The 16149-nt window shown below is 42.8% G+C and overlaps 1 protein-coding gene across 4 annotated transcripts in view; it reads left to right on the plus strand.

The window, feature by feature from the left end:
• The window catches only part of LOC110527647 (protein MTSS 2), a 121234-nt gene extending 105295 nt beyond the window's left edge, over positions 1 to 15939 (plus strand). Inside the window, exons 11-15 of one of the 4 annotated variants that reach the window (XM_036983140.1) lie at positions 10746 to 10883; positions 12237 to 12369; positions 13122 to 13148; positions 14056 to 15136; positions 15222 to 15939. In XM_036983140.1, the coding sequence (XP_036839035.1) occupies positions 10746 to 10883; positions 12237 to 12369; positions 13122 to 13148; positions 14056 to 15136; positions 15222 to 15225 (1383 nt within the window). In that variant the 3' untranslated portion in view covers positions 15226 to 15939. Of the gene's footprint in view, positions 1 to 10745; positions 10884 to 12236; positions 12370 to 13121; positions 13149 to 14055 lie in introns of all 4 variants that reach the window. The other 3 variants (XM_021609056.2, XM_021609059.2, XM_021609060.2) reach the window with 3 other exon arrangements.
• Positions 15940 to 16149: the final 210 nt, after the last annotated feature.

Below are 16149 nucleotides of genomic sequence, written 5' to 3' on the forward strand. Positions count from 1 at the left end.
CTACCACTTCGCGGCTGAGCTGTTGTTGCTCCTAGATATTTCCACTTCACAATAACAGCACTCAATTTTATACGCCTGTAAGCAACGGGGGTGGCTGAAATAGCCAATTCGACTCATTTGAAGGGGTATCCACATAACTTTGTGTATATAGTGCTATGTATATATAGTATTTAGTGCCTCTAACTTCCTCCAGTCCCTGTGATAGTCTCGCTGCCCTTCCCAGTGCTCTTCCTTGTGTCTACATCCTGTTCATTCAGTGTTAAGTGGCCCTGCCGGCCTGCCCGGATATGTTCACCTCTGTTCCATATTATTTATTGTCAAAATGACTTTCACTTCTGTCACATCAAACAGGCCACTGCTTGTTTTGTTTTTGCATGAGCTGTCTTCAATGTGTATGTATTTATAATAGAATGTGGCTTTTGGGAAGATCTTGACATTGGCAAGTTGTTAATCGGACTACTGTCATCACCACTAAAGATGGCAAACAAATCAAGCAATATTTGGATATAGCCATCTAGTTTATCCCCTGAAAGTTAACTTGTTTTCTAGCAGTATTGAAGGGATCTGTTATTTGCTAGCTAGCCAATTTGATTTGGTCCATCAGTCAATGTTGCCTATCATGTCTGTCAGCAGCAATCATGGTTAAACCAACGTAGGCTAGGTAAAACTATGTTGGTTGAAGAAAACAGTATAATTCGGTTAACTTTCCAATATGTTTAGCCAACTTTACAAAGTTTCTACCGGTAGCTTGCAAAATAAACATCAGCTAACAGTAGATCAGCAAATGCGCAGAGCCTACAAAGGATGAGAAATTAACCTAAACCACTCATACTTGTCAGGTATAGTTCACTTTTATTTCATAACACTCAAATGTGACCAACCGGCTCAAATCGGTTGAATGTAGCAAAATTTGAAATTGTGTTTTTTACATTAGATTAAAGTAGAGCAACAAAAGGGTATAGCACACACTGCATTTTTGAGGAGCAATGGGAAAGTAATTCTGCTTTGAAAGTTGAAAAATGTGTAAACTCACTTTTGAGAAAATTGCCTTTTTTGAATGTTTTGGTACCTAGTGAAAGCTATTCTTTGTCTACACCCACATTCAGCATCGTTCACACCCTCTTAAAGCTTTAGCCCCACCCATCTCGTTTAGCTCTCGGGGCGTTCAGAGCGCACACTTGACACTTCAGAGCCTAACCAGCTCAGCTGGCAACAATTTCATTGTTTTTTTTCCAACTTTTACTGACACCGGCCATATTCAACGGGTGTTGTGCGTTTTCTAAATTCTTCAGTTATTCTGCACTCTGGCATACTCGGATCATACACATCACGTAACGTTAGCTAGCAAGCCAGCTAATGTTAGCTAGTTAAACAACAATGAACATAGTGCCAAATCATGTTGTTACTACCCTGTATGAATCTGCTGGGCACTAACCAATCAGGTTCAATGTTAGCTAGGTGACATTAGTCTCTAACTAGCCAAGCAAGCGGATCTGGGATATGAATAATATCATGCACGTCACATTAGCTAACAAGCTAACGTTAGCTAGTTAAACAATGAACAAAGTGCCAACAAGGCCACAGTGCTGGGAGCTAACCATCCAGATTCAATGTTAGCTAGCTAACATTAGGCTCTAACTAGAAAAGCAAACAGCTCTTGGAAATGAATAATAACGTCCACTTGGGAGCTATCCAGCTAATGTTCGCTAGCTAGCTAACAGTGCACTTTAGCTTAAGACATAGCTAGCTGGCTAGCTAGGAAAGAATGAACCTAGCTAGGTAAACAATGTGTAAGATCATACACGTAACGTTAGCTAGCGAGCCAGCCAGCTAACATTAGCTAGTTAAACAACAATGAACATAGTGCCAACTCATAACGTTACCACGCCCTGCATGAATCTGCTGGGAGCTAACCAACCAGGTTCAATGTTAGCTAGCTAACATTAGCCTCTAACTACCCAAGCAAACATCTCTGGGATGCGAATAATATCATACACGTAAAATTAGCTAGGGAGCCAGCCAGCTATACTTTAGCTTGAAATGAAATCACTTTCTGTCAAAATTAGAAATGTGTATTTTTTTTTTTTTTGAAAAATAATTTTTATTTTCATTTCACATTCAAATACAAATTCAGTGCATAACGTTGTACATAACATGGATACTTACAAACAGTATCAAAAAGTACCGTAACAATATAAGAATATCAAAACTCCTAAAAAAAAGTGCTGTTCTCCAGAACCTGACCAGTATTATTGGCCTATATTCAAGATTAACATGCCTCTAACAATCTCCAAAAACAATACAAACAATTCTATAAATAAAAATATATACATATGCCAAAATGCACTCTGGATAAACCTCAGTGTATATCAAATATCTACAAAGGGTTAGTTTACATTTCAATTGTACCTATGTGATACAATTATATTTTGGTTATAAAAACATTTACAATGACGGGTAAATCCCTTTCCATCTCTGTTTTACTGATGCAATGCCCCCTTTATCTATTTTGAATTGTATTCTTTTCCAAACTTCCTGTTTTATAAATTGAACCAATCCCGTCGGTGACCACTTGAGGGTGTCATTAACTGCACCACATCTGGACTCCCAAAGTTTGGTCTTGATAAGGGATACCAGAGTCACTAATGCTAATAATTGCACCCTTTCCACATTTTTTATTTCAAGTTTGGCAACCCCTTCATAATCAATGTTTTTTTTAAATCTCAAAAAATTGTTGACTTTTTCCCCAAACTGATTGAGCAGAAGAACATTCCCATAAAACATGTGGAATCGATTGCGAAACAATTGTCCATGTGTCAACTTATGATCGTGTAAAGTTGAACGGACCGGAAGACGTCTGTGTAAAACAAGCCAATTAAAATCTTTCAGTCTGTTGTCTAACCCTTTTAATTGTGTCCGTATCCAGGTGGAAGGCGATATTGGTAATCCGTCTCTAGGACGACAATTTTCTATTAATTTCGCGTATAGCAATCTGTGGTTGATTACATTTTCCTTTACTTTGCAGACAGGGGTTTTCCTTGCCCATTCCACTATTTTCTTAAAATGTAACGGGATAATTTCAGCTTTTGGCTTACTATTATCCCACTTCACCATGAATCTTAACGGTACAGACAGCCAGAATTTTATTAAAATGTGACATTTGTGTACAGAAGACGACAAAAGACAACAAATGTTTGAGTAGAACAACGCATCTAGCTTGAGAGGAATATGAGGAAAATCCCTTCCACCAGCCTCTTTAGGCTGGTACATCCGATCTCTACGGATGTACTCATATCCCCCCAAAAAGGAATTAAACAGTACCCGTATGAAAGTTTTTCTTAGTGACACCGGCATGGGAAACACATAGGCAAGGTGAAGTAATGAAGGCAGAATGTCCGCCTTCAGCACTAACACCTTCCCACTAAAAGATGACTTTCCACAGTCCCAATCTTTTATTAATTGATAATAGTTTTTCTTTCCAATTAAACATGTCATCTTTAATTTCATTTCCGAAAGATATCACAACCATTGGTCCTGTGTACACAGTCAAACCACATAACTGGTCCGTTCTCCTTTTCCACTGTCCCAAATATTTTATTTCTGTTTTATTCTTGTTTATCTTCGACCCAGACGCAACAGAGAATTCATCAATGACTTTGATAGACTCTTTCAAGCTCAGGTCGTCTCGTAAATATAAAACTGTCGTCCGCATATTGCGATATTTTTAGCATATCCCCTCCAGGTAAAATGATGCCTTTGATGTTATAATTTTTCCTAATTGCGCATGCGAAAGGTTCAATATATAATACATACAATGGAGCAGATAGAGGGTCACCCTGTCTGACACCTCGTAATTGCTTGATAACATTTCCAATATTCCCATTAATATTTACCCTGCTACCCACATTACTATACAGAATTTTTACCCATTTCATAAAATTATTTCCAAACCCAAATTTTTCCATAATTCTAAACAAAAACTCATGGTTTACCATGTCAAAGGCTTTTTCCTGGTCCAAATTCACAGTAATAGCTGGTAGGTGCCTTTTCTCTAAATAGGCTTGAACGTCTCTGTGCAATTGCAAGTTCCAGGTTAATCTTCTCCCCACCACACCACATGTTTGATCTAAACCAATAACATATGCCATGGCAGAAGATAGGCGATTAGTTACGGCTTTGCTTAATAATTTATAGTCAACACACAATATTGTTAAAGGTCTCCAATTTGCTAATGTCTTGGTCTCCCTTTTTATACAGTAGAGAGATTACCCCCTCACACATCGAAACTCCCATATGCTCTAAACCAAATATACCTCTAAACACTTCCAACAGATGACATCCAATTATATCCCAAAAAACTATGTAAAACTCTTTAGAGAGCCCTTCCACTCCTGGTACTTTTATCTTTCATGCTCTTCAGTGCCATATACAGTGCCTTGCGAAAGTATTCGGCCCCCTTGAACTTTGCGACCTTTTGCCACATTTCAGGCTTCAAACATAAAGATATAAAACTGTATTTTTTTGTGAAGAATCAACAACAAGTGGGACACAATCATGAAGTGAAACGACATTTATTGGATATTTCACGTTTTTTTAACAAATCAAAAACTGAAAAATTGGGCGTGCAAAATTATTCAGCCCCCTTAAGTTAATACTTTGTAGCGCCACCTTTTGCTGCGATTACAGCTGTAAGTCGCTTGGGGTATGTCTATCAGTTTTGCACATCGAGAGACTGAAATGTTTTCCCATTCCTCCTTGCAAAACAGCTCGAGCTCAGTGAGGTTGGATGGAGAGCATTTGAACAGCAGTTTTCAGTTCTTTCCACAGATTCTCGATTGGATTCAGGTCTGGACTTTGACTTGGCCATTCTAACACCTGGATATGTTTATTTTTTAACCATTCCATTATATATTTTGCTTTATGTTTTGGATCATTGTCTTGTTGGAAGACAACTCTCCGTCCCAGTCTCAGGTCTTTTGCAGACTCCATCAGGTTTTCTTCCAGAATGGTCCTGTATTTGGCTCCATCCATCTTCCCATCAATTTTAACCATCTTCCCTGTCCCTGCTGAAGAAAAGCAGGCCCAAACCATGATGCTGCCACCACCATGTTTGACAGTGGGGATGGTGTGTTCAGCTGTGTTGCTTTTATGCCAAACATAACGTTTTGCATTGTTGCCAAAAAGTTCAATTTTGGTTTCATCTGACCAGAGCACCTTCTTCCACATGTTTGGTGTGTCTCCCAGGTGGCTTGTGGCAAACTTTAAACAACACTTTTTTATGGATATCTTTAAGAAATGGCTTTCTTCTTGCCACTCTTCCATAAAAGCCAGATTTGTGCAATATACGACTGATTGTTGTCCTATGGACAGAGTCTCCCACCTCAGCTGTAGATCTCTGCAGTTCATCCAGAGTGATCATGGGCCTCTTGGCTGCATCTCTGATCAGTCTTCTCCTTGTATGAGCTGAAAGTTTAGAGGGACGGCCAGGTCTTGGTAGATTTGCAGTGGTCTGATACTCCTTCCATTTAAATATTATCGCTTGCACAGTGCTCCTTGGGATGTTTAAAGCTTGGGAAATATTTTTGTATCCAAATCCGGCTTTAAACTTCTTCACAACAGTATCTCGGACATGCCTGGTGTGTTCCTTGTTCTTCATGATGCTCTCTGCGCTTTTAACGGACCTCTGAGACTATCACAGTGCAGGTGCATTTATACGGAGACTTGATTACACACAGGTGGATTGTATTTATCATCATTAGTCATTTAGGTCAATATTGGATCATTCAGAGATCCTCACTGAACTTCTGGAGAGAGTTTGCTGCACTGAAAGTAAAGGGGCTGAATAATTTTGCACGCCCAGTTTTTCAGTTTTTGATTTGTTAAAAAAGTTTGAAATATCCAATAAATGTCGTTCCACTTCATGATTGTGTCCCACTTGTTGTTGATTCTTCACAAAAAATAGAGTTTTATATCTTTATGTTTGAAGCCTGAAATGTGGCAAAAGGTCGCAAAGTTCAAGGGGGCCGCATACACTGTAAGGCACTGTAAATTTCATCTAATTTCAATTCCCCTTCTAATTGGTCTCTAATATCCAAAGGTATATGCACATCCACGCATTTTAAAAATGTAGTCCCTTTCTCATAATCAATTGTTTGTTTTTGAAATAGCTGAGAAAAGTGGTGTGTAGCGACACCAAGCATGCCAACTCCATCCTCAACCATCTCCCCATCTTGGTCCAATAAAGCCGAAATAGTCCTCCTCTTTCCCCGTGATTTAATTTGCTTGAAAAAATATGCCGAGCACTTCTCATCATTTTCCCACTTATCTTGCTGACTTTTAAAAATGAAGTCTCGAGCTTTCTTTTCAAATAATGTGTGTTGCTTTTTCAGCAGGATACCCAATTTGTCTTTATCTAATCCCACCACCATTTACATTTCCTTGGATGTGTAGATCTTTTAGTTCATTCTGCAATTTATAAAATTATGTGTGGTTATTACGTACTTTGTCTTTGCAAAAATTCTGAATAAAAATCTTGATTCTTAATTCTGTGCTCTCCCACCACTCTATGACAGTGGAATAACAATAGCTACACAGCCCTGGAAAAAAGACCTGAATCTTGTCCCAAAAGTTTTGTCATGTAAAATGCCGTGATTAATTTTCCAATACCCTTTTCCAAATTCAATTGTTTTTAATTCTACTGTAACAGACAGGCAACTGTGGTCCGAATAAAAAAAACGGTGTAACGCACGCGGAGGACACACGGAGTTCATGCGGAACAAACAGATAATCTATTCAGCTCCTCGAGCCCCTGCTGTTTCCCCAAGTGAAACCGGGATAATCCGCATGCGCCATTCTATAAGTATCAACCAAATTATATTTACCTATAAGACTTTAAACAAGATGCCCGCCTAGATTACCTCGGTCATATGACACATTAAAATCTCCCCCCATAAACACCTGTCTGTTTGTCATAAAAATAGCGTCTAGGTCGTTAAGCATTTCCCTCCTTTCCTTGGGTGTCGATGGTGCATATACATTAATAAATCTAAAACATTTACCCTTCCAATCGATATCTACTATTAAAACCCTCCCGTGTACTGCCGAAAAACTTCCTACTATTTTTAAATCCCTATTCCCACATAGAACACCAACCCCTGTAGAATGCACCCCTCCGACACTCCACCTCGACTCTCCCTGAACCCATTCCCGCGTAAACCTCTCCACGTCATTTTGATCTTTTAAATGTACTTCTTGTAAAAAAACACACAGAGAAGCGAATGGAGGACAAATGGGAAAAAACAGTCGCCCTTTTAACTGGGTTCCTAAGCCCTCTAACATTGATGCTAGCTAGGTTAATAATAGACGACATGAGGTAAAGAGGGAAAAAGACAACTATCTAAATATGACATTATTTTCCAAACTCACTTTAAGTACATTAACTCATTAGGCGGCCTGTCTGGGAAACGATGGTCTCCAGTCGGAGGACTGTCCACCAAGATAGGGGTCGGGAAAACACTGCCCTCCTCCTCATGCTCCCCCACCATCTGTGTGGGTGCTGGAACCCCACTGGGTGCTGCTCTCGATGGAGGCCGCGCCTGACAGGGATAGCAGAGTCTCCTCTGCGCTGCCCAGGTTTCCCTCGCTTTTCTCCTCAGACTTCCCGCTTTCAAAACAAATGAAGCGATTTCCCCCCCCCAAAGCGGACTTCTCCGTCGCCTCCATGCGGATGAGTGGGGAAACAGGGCTCATCTGCTTCCTTTTCACCGAGCACTTTCTCCTCTCTCTCACCGTTGTCCAGCTCTCGGTAGCCGCGGGCGCGGTGGGCTCTCCCTTCTCCTCCTCCACTTGCTTATTCCAACTGCTGTCCGCTTCTCCTCTCTCCTCATGAGATGATGATGGTGTCTCACTCCCGCTCTCCTCTGACTCTCGCAGTTCTCTCTCCATCACTAGCTCATCCACAATCTCCTCAATAGCGCGTAGTTCCATGCCTTCTCCCTCATCAGGTCTTTTTCCGCTCTGCGCTCTTTTCCCGCTCACCGCTCTGGCATAAGAGGGGACTGCCTTCGGGCAGTGACGGAACAGGTGGTCCTCTGAGTTGCACAAACTGCAGCGCTTGGGCACGGTGCAATCCCTCATTGTATGTCCAATAGTCCCACAGTTTCTGCACCTTGTCTGTGTGCAGGGCAAGGTGCCCGTACGTGCTACACTTCCTGCAGAAACGAGGCTGTCCAGCATACATGAGGTAGCCCCTGTCTGCACCGATGGAAAACGAAGCAGGAGGATGGCGGTATCCATCATGGCCGCTCTCGTCCTCCTTTAGCAGCACACAAAACTGCCTCTTCCCTGTCCAGATGCCTAGGGCGTCCTTAATGTCTCTCACTCCTGGCAAGATGGTCACATACCGGCTGAGGTAGCACACTAAAGTTTCTTCAGTGACCCAGGGGTTGAACATATGCACCGTTAGCACCCTCATATTGTGCCTGCACATGGACTCAACTTTAAAATCCACGAGGGCGGGTGCTGTCGCGTTCGCACGGAAGAGCCCTCTTACTTCCTCCAGCCGGGTGATGGTGTAGAAAGACACATCGTAGAACTTCTCGGGTGTGTTCTGTTGCAGGCAGTGCACATCGTCTGCTGTCAGGAGTAGAGGTCCAAACAGAACTTCCTTTCCAAAACGAACTCTCTCCATCAAATTTTCCTTTCCTGTCCAATTAAAACGAAGCGTATTCTTCAGTCCAGCAGCCGCAGACTGTGACGTGGCCGACGACGACATCGCACCACCTTGAGGATCCCGCGCAAAATGCAGTCGATCTTGCTCTTGATCTTAGCCAAAAGGCCGAGAAGCGATCAAAATTAGAAATGTGTATAATCTGGAAATGTAGCTAGCTAGACTATTTTACCCGTATACATCATCATGCATGGTGGACAATTCTCCCTGTCATGAATACCATGCCATGGTTGCCATAATCTTATGTTCATACAAATACCTACACATGTTAATTTTGCTGAATATTAACACAGTTGACAGTGAGAGAATGCTTATTTTTTTGCTGAGTTTATATAACATTGTTGCAAGAAGTTTGTATAATTAAAAAATTCAAAGTTTTGAATCCGGTGACGTTTTGCATAACAGTTCATAGACCATGTGCCATGGAATCGGTAGGTCGAAAATCTCTTCCTAACTTTTTTGCAATCTATATGGCACAGCTGTACATTTTGGGGTCCTTAAATGAAAATGGTATACTTTTTTGTTTATCACAATTTTCTTTAACCAATTATAGTCTTTAATACAAGTTCCCTACTTTTTCCCCCTTCCACTTTCCTCTTCCATTTTTGCGGTAATGCTGCAATTAGTTTGTTGTAATTTTGGGTAGAGCAGACATTTCCATATAGTTGTTAGCTGCATGTGTGACAACTACAAAGTCCTATTTAAGGTATATATTTGTTTATTCTATTAGTATATTTGAGTTCAACCACAATATTTGTTGTATTCTTTGTTCTGTGTTTTTTCTGGTGGATTAAATTGAAATTGCAATCAACTTTCCATGGCTTGTTTTAAAAATAAATATATTTTGGAGATTTTCTTTCCTTTGAATAAAGGGAAAAAGGTCATTCTTGAACATGGGGTGAGACATTCTTATTCATTTGCTAGAGAACCCGTTAGGATTTAAGTATAGCTTTTGTATGACTGAAGCCTTTAGTGAGCAGTCTAATGCTTTAATATTTAATCATTTCTGCCCTCTGAATTCATAGTCATTATAAATAGGCCCGTTTAATTTTTTCTGGCATGCTGTTCCAAATAAATGTAATTTAAATAACTGTTTTCTAGGTGTAGGCAAGACCATAAGCAAATAGGTAAACTGGGATATGACTAAATAGTTCATCCGGGTGATTTTCCACAAATAAACAGGTATTTACATGGCAGCAAGATCATATCTATTTTTGCTAACTTTCTATAAAAATAGTGGAGTGAGATAATTTATTTATTTTGGGATGTGTATACCGAGTATGTCCACATCACCATCAGACCATTATTTATTTATTTATTCATTTATTTATTTAACAGTGCAAAATTGGCAAAAATGGGGAGATTTGATTAACCATTGTCAAGTCCAGGTGATGGAGATCAGATCCACCACGTTCCCCTGAAACACACACACACACACACACACACTAGTCCCCCGTTGTGACCATTTTCCCAAGCATCTCTGTGCAGACAGACCTTTGATTATTTTGTGCCACCAGGGTCACAATAATATACCCCCTTTCTGAATGTCCGAGTGTGACCCCCTCCCCATGGGTTACTGCATCCAGTGTTGCCAGAACTGCCACTACCTGGGTTGGGGTACCCTACTGGAATCCCCACAGGCTAGGTTAAAGGTCATCAAGGTTCTCAATAGCAGCTTTGAGAATTTCCTTGTATGTTATGCTCTCCCATTAGGGGGCTCTGGCTTTGTAGGACCAACCCTGCCAGGCAGGCTCAGAGTATTGAGGGGGCAGTGCTGCTCTCGTAAGTCTCTGTATTCCTCTTTCTGTTTTGGCTGCATATAGGCAACTTACGGTAAGCCATTAAACAGATAAGGGGGAAAAAAGTACCGAACTTTCGGTATACCGTGTAACAGTGTCTGTATCTAATTGTCCAACAGTGATTATAGAATGTGTCTTGTACTTAATGGTGTATCTATATATAGAATATGTATAGAATATATCAATATGTGGGCAGTGGCACAATGTGATATTGTTAGTATTTGTTTCAGGAGTTGAGCGGGCCGTGGTCGGGGCAGATCGGGCCGGGCACAGAGAATGGCACGGCCATGCCCCCTCCACACAACGCCTACACACAGCACCGAGAGAGAGTGCGCACCATGTCCACATCCGGAAAGGTAGCACATACACACAAACGGACACACACACACACACACACAATAGTAAGAATGCTTATCAGTTTGTACTTTGATGTGTGGTCAATGATTAATTCGAATAAGCACCGGTGCAGTATGTTCCACCGTTTCTGAATCATTGACAAACAAACCAACCTTTTTGTAATCCATTAATAATTAATTGATTGTATGAAGAATATTAAGAAATATTTCCACAAGGAAATGATGGCAACTCTTTGCATTACATAGGCATTACTCCAGGCTAAATATATAGCAAAAGGTTATATAACATTAAATATAGGCAGTAATATTTAGTAGGCCATCATTGGAAATAAGAATTTGTTCTTAATAACTTGCCTGGTTAAATAAATCAAATCAAATAAATGACCTAATTTTGTTTTCCAAGAAAATACAAAATTGTTAGAGCTTAAATAAGTGGTAACAGCATAATTGCATATACTGGTTTTTACTATGATGTTACAATTTCTTGTATCTATACTGAACAAAAATATAAACTCAGCATGTAAAGTGTTGGTACCATGTTTCATGAGCTGAAATAAAATATCCCAGAAATGTCCATCCCTGTTAGTGAGCATTTCTTCTTTTCCAAGATAATCCATCCACCTGACAGATGTGGCATGTCAAAAAACTGATTAAACATCATCATTACACAGGTGCAACTTGTGCTGGGGACATTAAAAGGCCACTAAAATGTGCAGTTTTATCACACAACACAATGCCACAGAGGTCTCAAGTTTTGAGGGAGAGTGCAATTGGAATGCTGACTGCAGGAATGTCCACCAGAGCTGTTGCCAGATAATTTAATGTTAATTTCTCTACCATAAGCCGCCTCCAACGTCATTTTATAGAATTTGGCAGTACTCACAACCGGCCTCACAACAGCAGACCATGTGTAACCACGCCAGCCCAGTACCTCCACATCCGGCTGGTTGGCTGGGCCTGGCTCCCCAGTAGGTGGGCCTGTGCCCTTCCAGGCCCACCTATGGCTGCGCAGTCATGTGAAATCCATAAATTAGCGCCTAATTCATTTATTTCCTTCTATGAACTGTAACTCAGTATAATCATTTTAAATTCCTTCATGTTGCATTTATATTTGTGATCAGTATAGTTCGAGAGCTATTTCAGGGTGTATTCTTAGTGTTCAGCTGACAGGGGGCAGCAGAGGCCAAGAGGTTGAGGAAGGATTCTCTTCCGCTATAAACATCTCCACCCCCCCCCACCTCAACAAATATATCTCACTCCCACCTTCCCCTCACGCTGTTTCATTCTCTCCCTTCCTCACTATCCCTCCCTCCCTTCCGCACTCCACCCTCTCCGTTACACTCCCTTTCATAGCTGGCCCTGACCCTGGGCGGTGGGCTCAACTCGGAGGCCCCCCACACTAGTCGTGACTCCCTCCACTGCTCTAGTGGCTACAGCACGCAGACCACCACGCCCTCCTGTTCCGAGGACACCATTCCCTCCCACGGTTAGTAGTGACTTCCACTCACCAAACCCACCGCCACACCCCTCCTAGGTTGCGACCAAATTGTCACCCTATTAGCTACCTAGTGCACTACCTTTGAACAGGCACTGTAGGGAAGGATGCCATTTGGGACGCAAACCTACTATCCCCCCATGGTCACAGCACTGTCTGCTTTTCTAGCTACGTGTCTGTTTCTCTGTGTCAGGGATCTTATACAGCATGCTTGTCTTATTGGTTGTGTGTCATGATTTGTGCTTTTGGGTCTGTTTGCTTGGATCTGTCTGTGTGTCTGTACATCTGTGATTGTCTTGCAGTATGCGGCATGCATCCATCAGTTACTTCACTATCACAACAGAATGACGTCTACACTTCTGCCCAATCCATATGCCTGTTTCAACAGCATTATCACAACACCAGTTTGTGCAAGTAGCCTATGGTAGGATAATGTGCTTTTTTCTGCAGTGCTACCTGAAAACCAAGTCTGAATTTGAAAACTGAAACTCTCTCCACACATCACCTCACCCCACCTGTTTGTGGGATCAAAAGCCTGTATGCCGAGATGTAAAGCCATACATAGCATATCAGCCTGCAACCCGAGAAGGTTGTTCTACTCCAGTTTGGTCCCTCTCAAAGCATTGTGGTGCTGGACTGTCACTTTGTAAAGCACCTCCCCACTCTACATCATGTTTAGATCAAAGAAAATGTGCTCTTTTTATTTGTATACAAGTTAAACGCAATCCTATATTCTTTTTCAGCTGTAAAGAAAGAACCGACTCTTTATGGTAGGTTTCTTATCCGTTACTGTTTTAGATTTCCCCCCCTCTGTTCCTCACAAGTCAAATTAGAGACCTTCACAGTGATTTAGTGTGACATCTGTGCTGTGTGAATTCCCATCACATCAATGGCCTTTTTGCTAGTAAAAGGAGAGCATTAGCGCCGAGTGTTTTGTTTCGTGTGCGTGGGTGTGAGAACCTTGATGTAATCGGAGGGGCGGATTCTTGCGTTATTATGAGATCAATTGAGTGCGTGTGTGAGTGATTGGGTATACAAGCACACGCTCCTTTGTCTTTGTTTGTGTATGTGCAACCGGCAGGTAATTGCGTGTTTACCATCATCAGCTGATAACAGGTCACCGCTCCGTGCTGACTCACTCCATTACCACACACACCCTAATCATTTCTTCCTCCTCAGATAAGTCTGTTTTTTTCTCAACTGGGCAGTGATTCAGCATTGAGAGACAGCCTGTGTACCAAATGTCACCCTATTCCCTACATAGTGCCCTACTTTTGACCAGAGCCCGGGAAATAGAGTGCCATTTGGGACACAGACATAGTTAGGTTATTATGTTTGGGGCAAATCTGGAGTCTTAGTTGCTGGGGTTCTCTGATACATTTTCCATGTCTGATTCTCACCGACTACACCAAGTATTCAATTCTGTCTGACATGCTAAAAAGATAAACTTTAGTATAGAGAAACGTTGTGCCACGGAACATTCTTGCTTTTGGTTTTAATGGAATGCATCAGGTCAGATTTTCCACCCCAGGCAAAGCTTCTGCTTTCCTACCATGTTTTATTTCAGTTAGGAAAGAAAGGTGTTGTGTGTTCCTCAGCTCTAAGTAACCACAGTCTTACTCTTGTCCCTCACTCCTCCTTTATCCATCCCTCTCTCCCTCCTTCTCCACCCACCAGACTACGACTACATCTCCCTGCATGGGGGAGAGGAGTTGCACCACAGCCCGCCCGACTTTGACAAGTCCTCCACCATCCCGCGCAACAGCGACCTCAGCCTGCAGTACCGCAAGATGTTCCAGAGCAAGCGGCCCGCCTCGACCGTCAGCCTGCTCGCTGAGCCCGAGCCGCTGGGCCTGCGCCAGATGCACACTGCCACCATCCGCCGCAAGCCCTCATCCAAGCCCACCTACCGCCGTGGCACCATCAGTGGCGGCGTACCTATCCCTATCTGCACCCCCCAGGTTCCCTTCAAAGCCTTGGGGGGAGGTGTAGGTGGAGGCAACGTTGGTGGAGGGGGGAAGAGCGGGAGTGACGAGAACGTGGGGCCTCCAGAGAGCAGTGTGGGGAAGGGCGTGATTGGCATGAGCAGAACGGTGGACCACGAGTTGGTCCTCGCCAAGCACAGTCTGTGCACTTCCACCCAGAGCCTGAGCGCCATGCCCTCGCACCACTCATCATCCACATCGCCCTACTACTCTCTGATCCCGGGCAAGGCGCCAGTGCCCGTGGGCAGCTCAGAGCAGCTGTACCAGCTGAGCAAGCAGCAGCAGTACGCCCTGCACCAGCAGCAGCAGAAGCAGTACCAGCACCTACAGTACAACCAGCAGCAGCAGCAGTTCCAGCCACCCCAGACACAACAGTTGCAACCAGCAGCCCAGACACAACAGCATTTTCAACTACAGCAACAGTTCCAGCAACAACAACAACTACTACAGCAGCAGCAACAGTTACAACAACAGCAGTACCAGCAGACACCACAACCGCAACAGCAGAAGCTCCAATATCAAAAGCAGCAACAGTTTCAGCAGCAGTCTCATCTCCCACAACAGTACAACGCATCTGGGACTGGCAACCAGCTGGTGGAAAGCGGCCACTGCCCTCCCCCCCAGCAGCCCCCTGCCGCCCCAGACACCCAGGACGCAGATGAGCCCTCGGGTGGTGGAGGTCACATGGTCACCATGATCCGGGGAGTGAAACTGCGTCGGACTCTGACCAACGACCGCTCTGCCCCCTTCATCCTCCTGCCCAACCAATTCAAATGAGCCCTTCCCTACCAGTGTAGGTTGTCGGACTCTGACCAACGACCGCTCTGCCCCCTTCATCCTCCTGCCCAACCAATTCAAATGAGCCCTTCCCTACCAGTGTAGGTTGTCGGACTCTGACCAACGACCGCTCTACCCCCTTCATCCTCCTGCCCAACCAATTCAAATGAGCCCTTCCCTACCAGTGTAGGTTGTCGGACTCTGACCAACGACCGCTCTGCCCCCTTCATCCTCCTGCCCAACCAATTCAAATGAGCCCTTCCCTACCAGTGTAGGTTGTCATCGTTTTGTTTTACGGTTCTTGCTTTTCTTTTAGCCCCGTTTTGATTACATTTCCCCTGAGAAAAGAAAGGATGTTTCCTTTTTGGACGTTTTGTCTTGTGTAAAAGGTTTCCCTCTCTCCAATCAAATGTCCAGTAGCACTGTGTTTTAAACAGATTGTTATAATATCCCTCAGAGGGACTCGTAGGTGAATGTGGCCTCTTTATCGCTCTGTAATTTAAGATTTTTATACATACTGTACAAGGATGCGTGTTGGCTATATACAAGAATTTGAGCGCATAAATGATAAGTCTTATGTTTCTATATTGTTGAGGGGAAAATGCCTTGCTTACTTATTAGTCTTATCACCTGTATGGTTGGAACCAATAAAAACCCACACATATGTATATATTAGCGTGTTATACGGAAATCTTTATTGTATTTTTATTATTATCAGTGTCAATGACAAAGACTGAAACAGTGGATGTGTAATGAATGATCCCCTAGAGGAAATTAAAGACGCATAACTAGACCTATATACCGTTCTAGTCTGCATCTCATTCAAGATGTGATCAAGTAAGCTCAATCACTCTCCATATAGTGTAGGTCCACCGTGGCTTTAAATGCTTTGAGCTGACTTTGCTATTTACAAACACACATGCTTCACCTTTGTGGCGAAGGTGACAGGCTTCTCATGATGGAGGTTGACTGTACCAGTGTTTGAGCCAATCAGAAGCTTGCACCGAAG

The sequence above is a fragment of the Oncorhynchus mykiss genome, chromosome 7 (genome assembly GCF_013265735.2).
Source record: "Oncorhynchus mykiss isolate Arlee chromosome 7, USDA_OmykA_1.1, whole genome shotgun sequence".
In the NCBI taxonomy this organism is placed as follows: domain Eukaryota; kingdom Metazoa; phylum Chordata; class Actinopteri; order Salmoniformes; family Salmonidae; genus Oncorhynchus; species Oncorhynchus mykiss.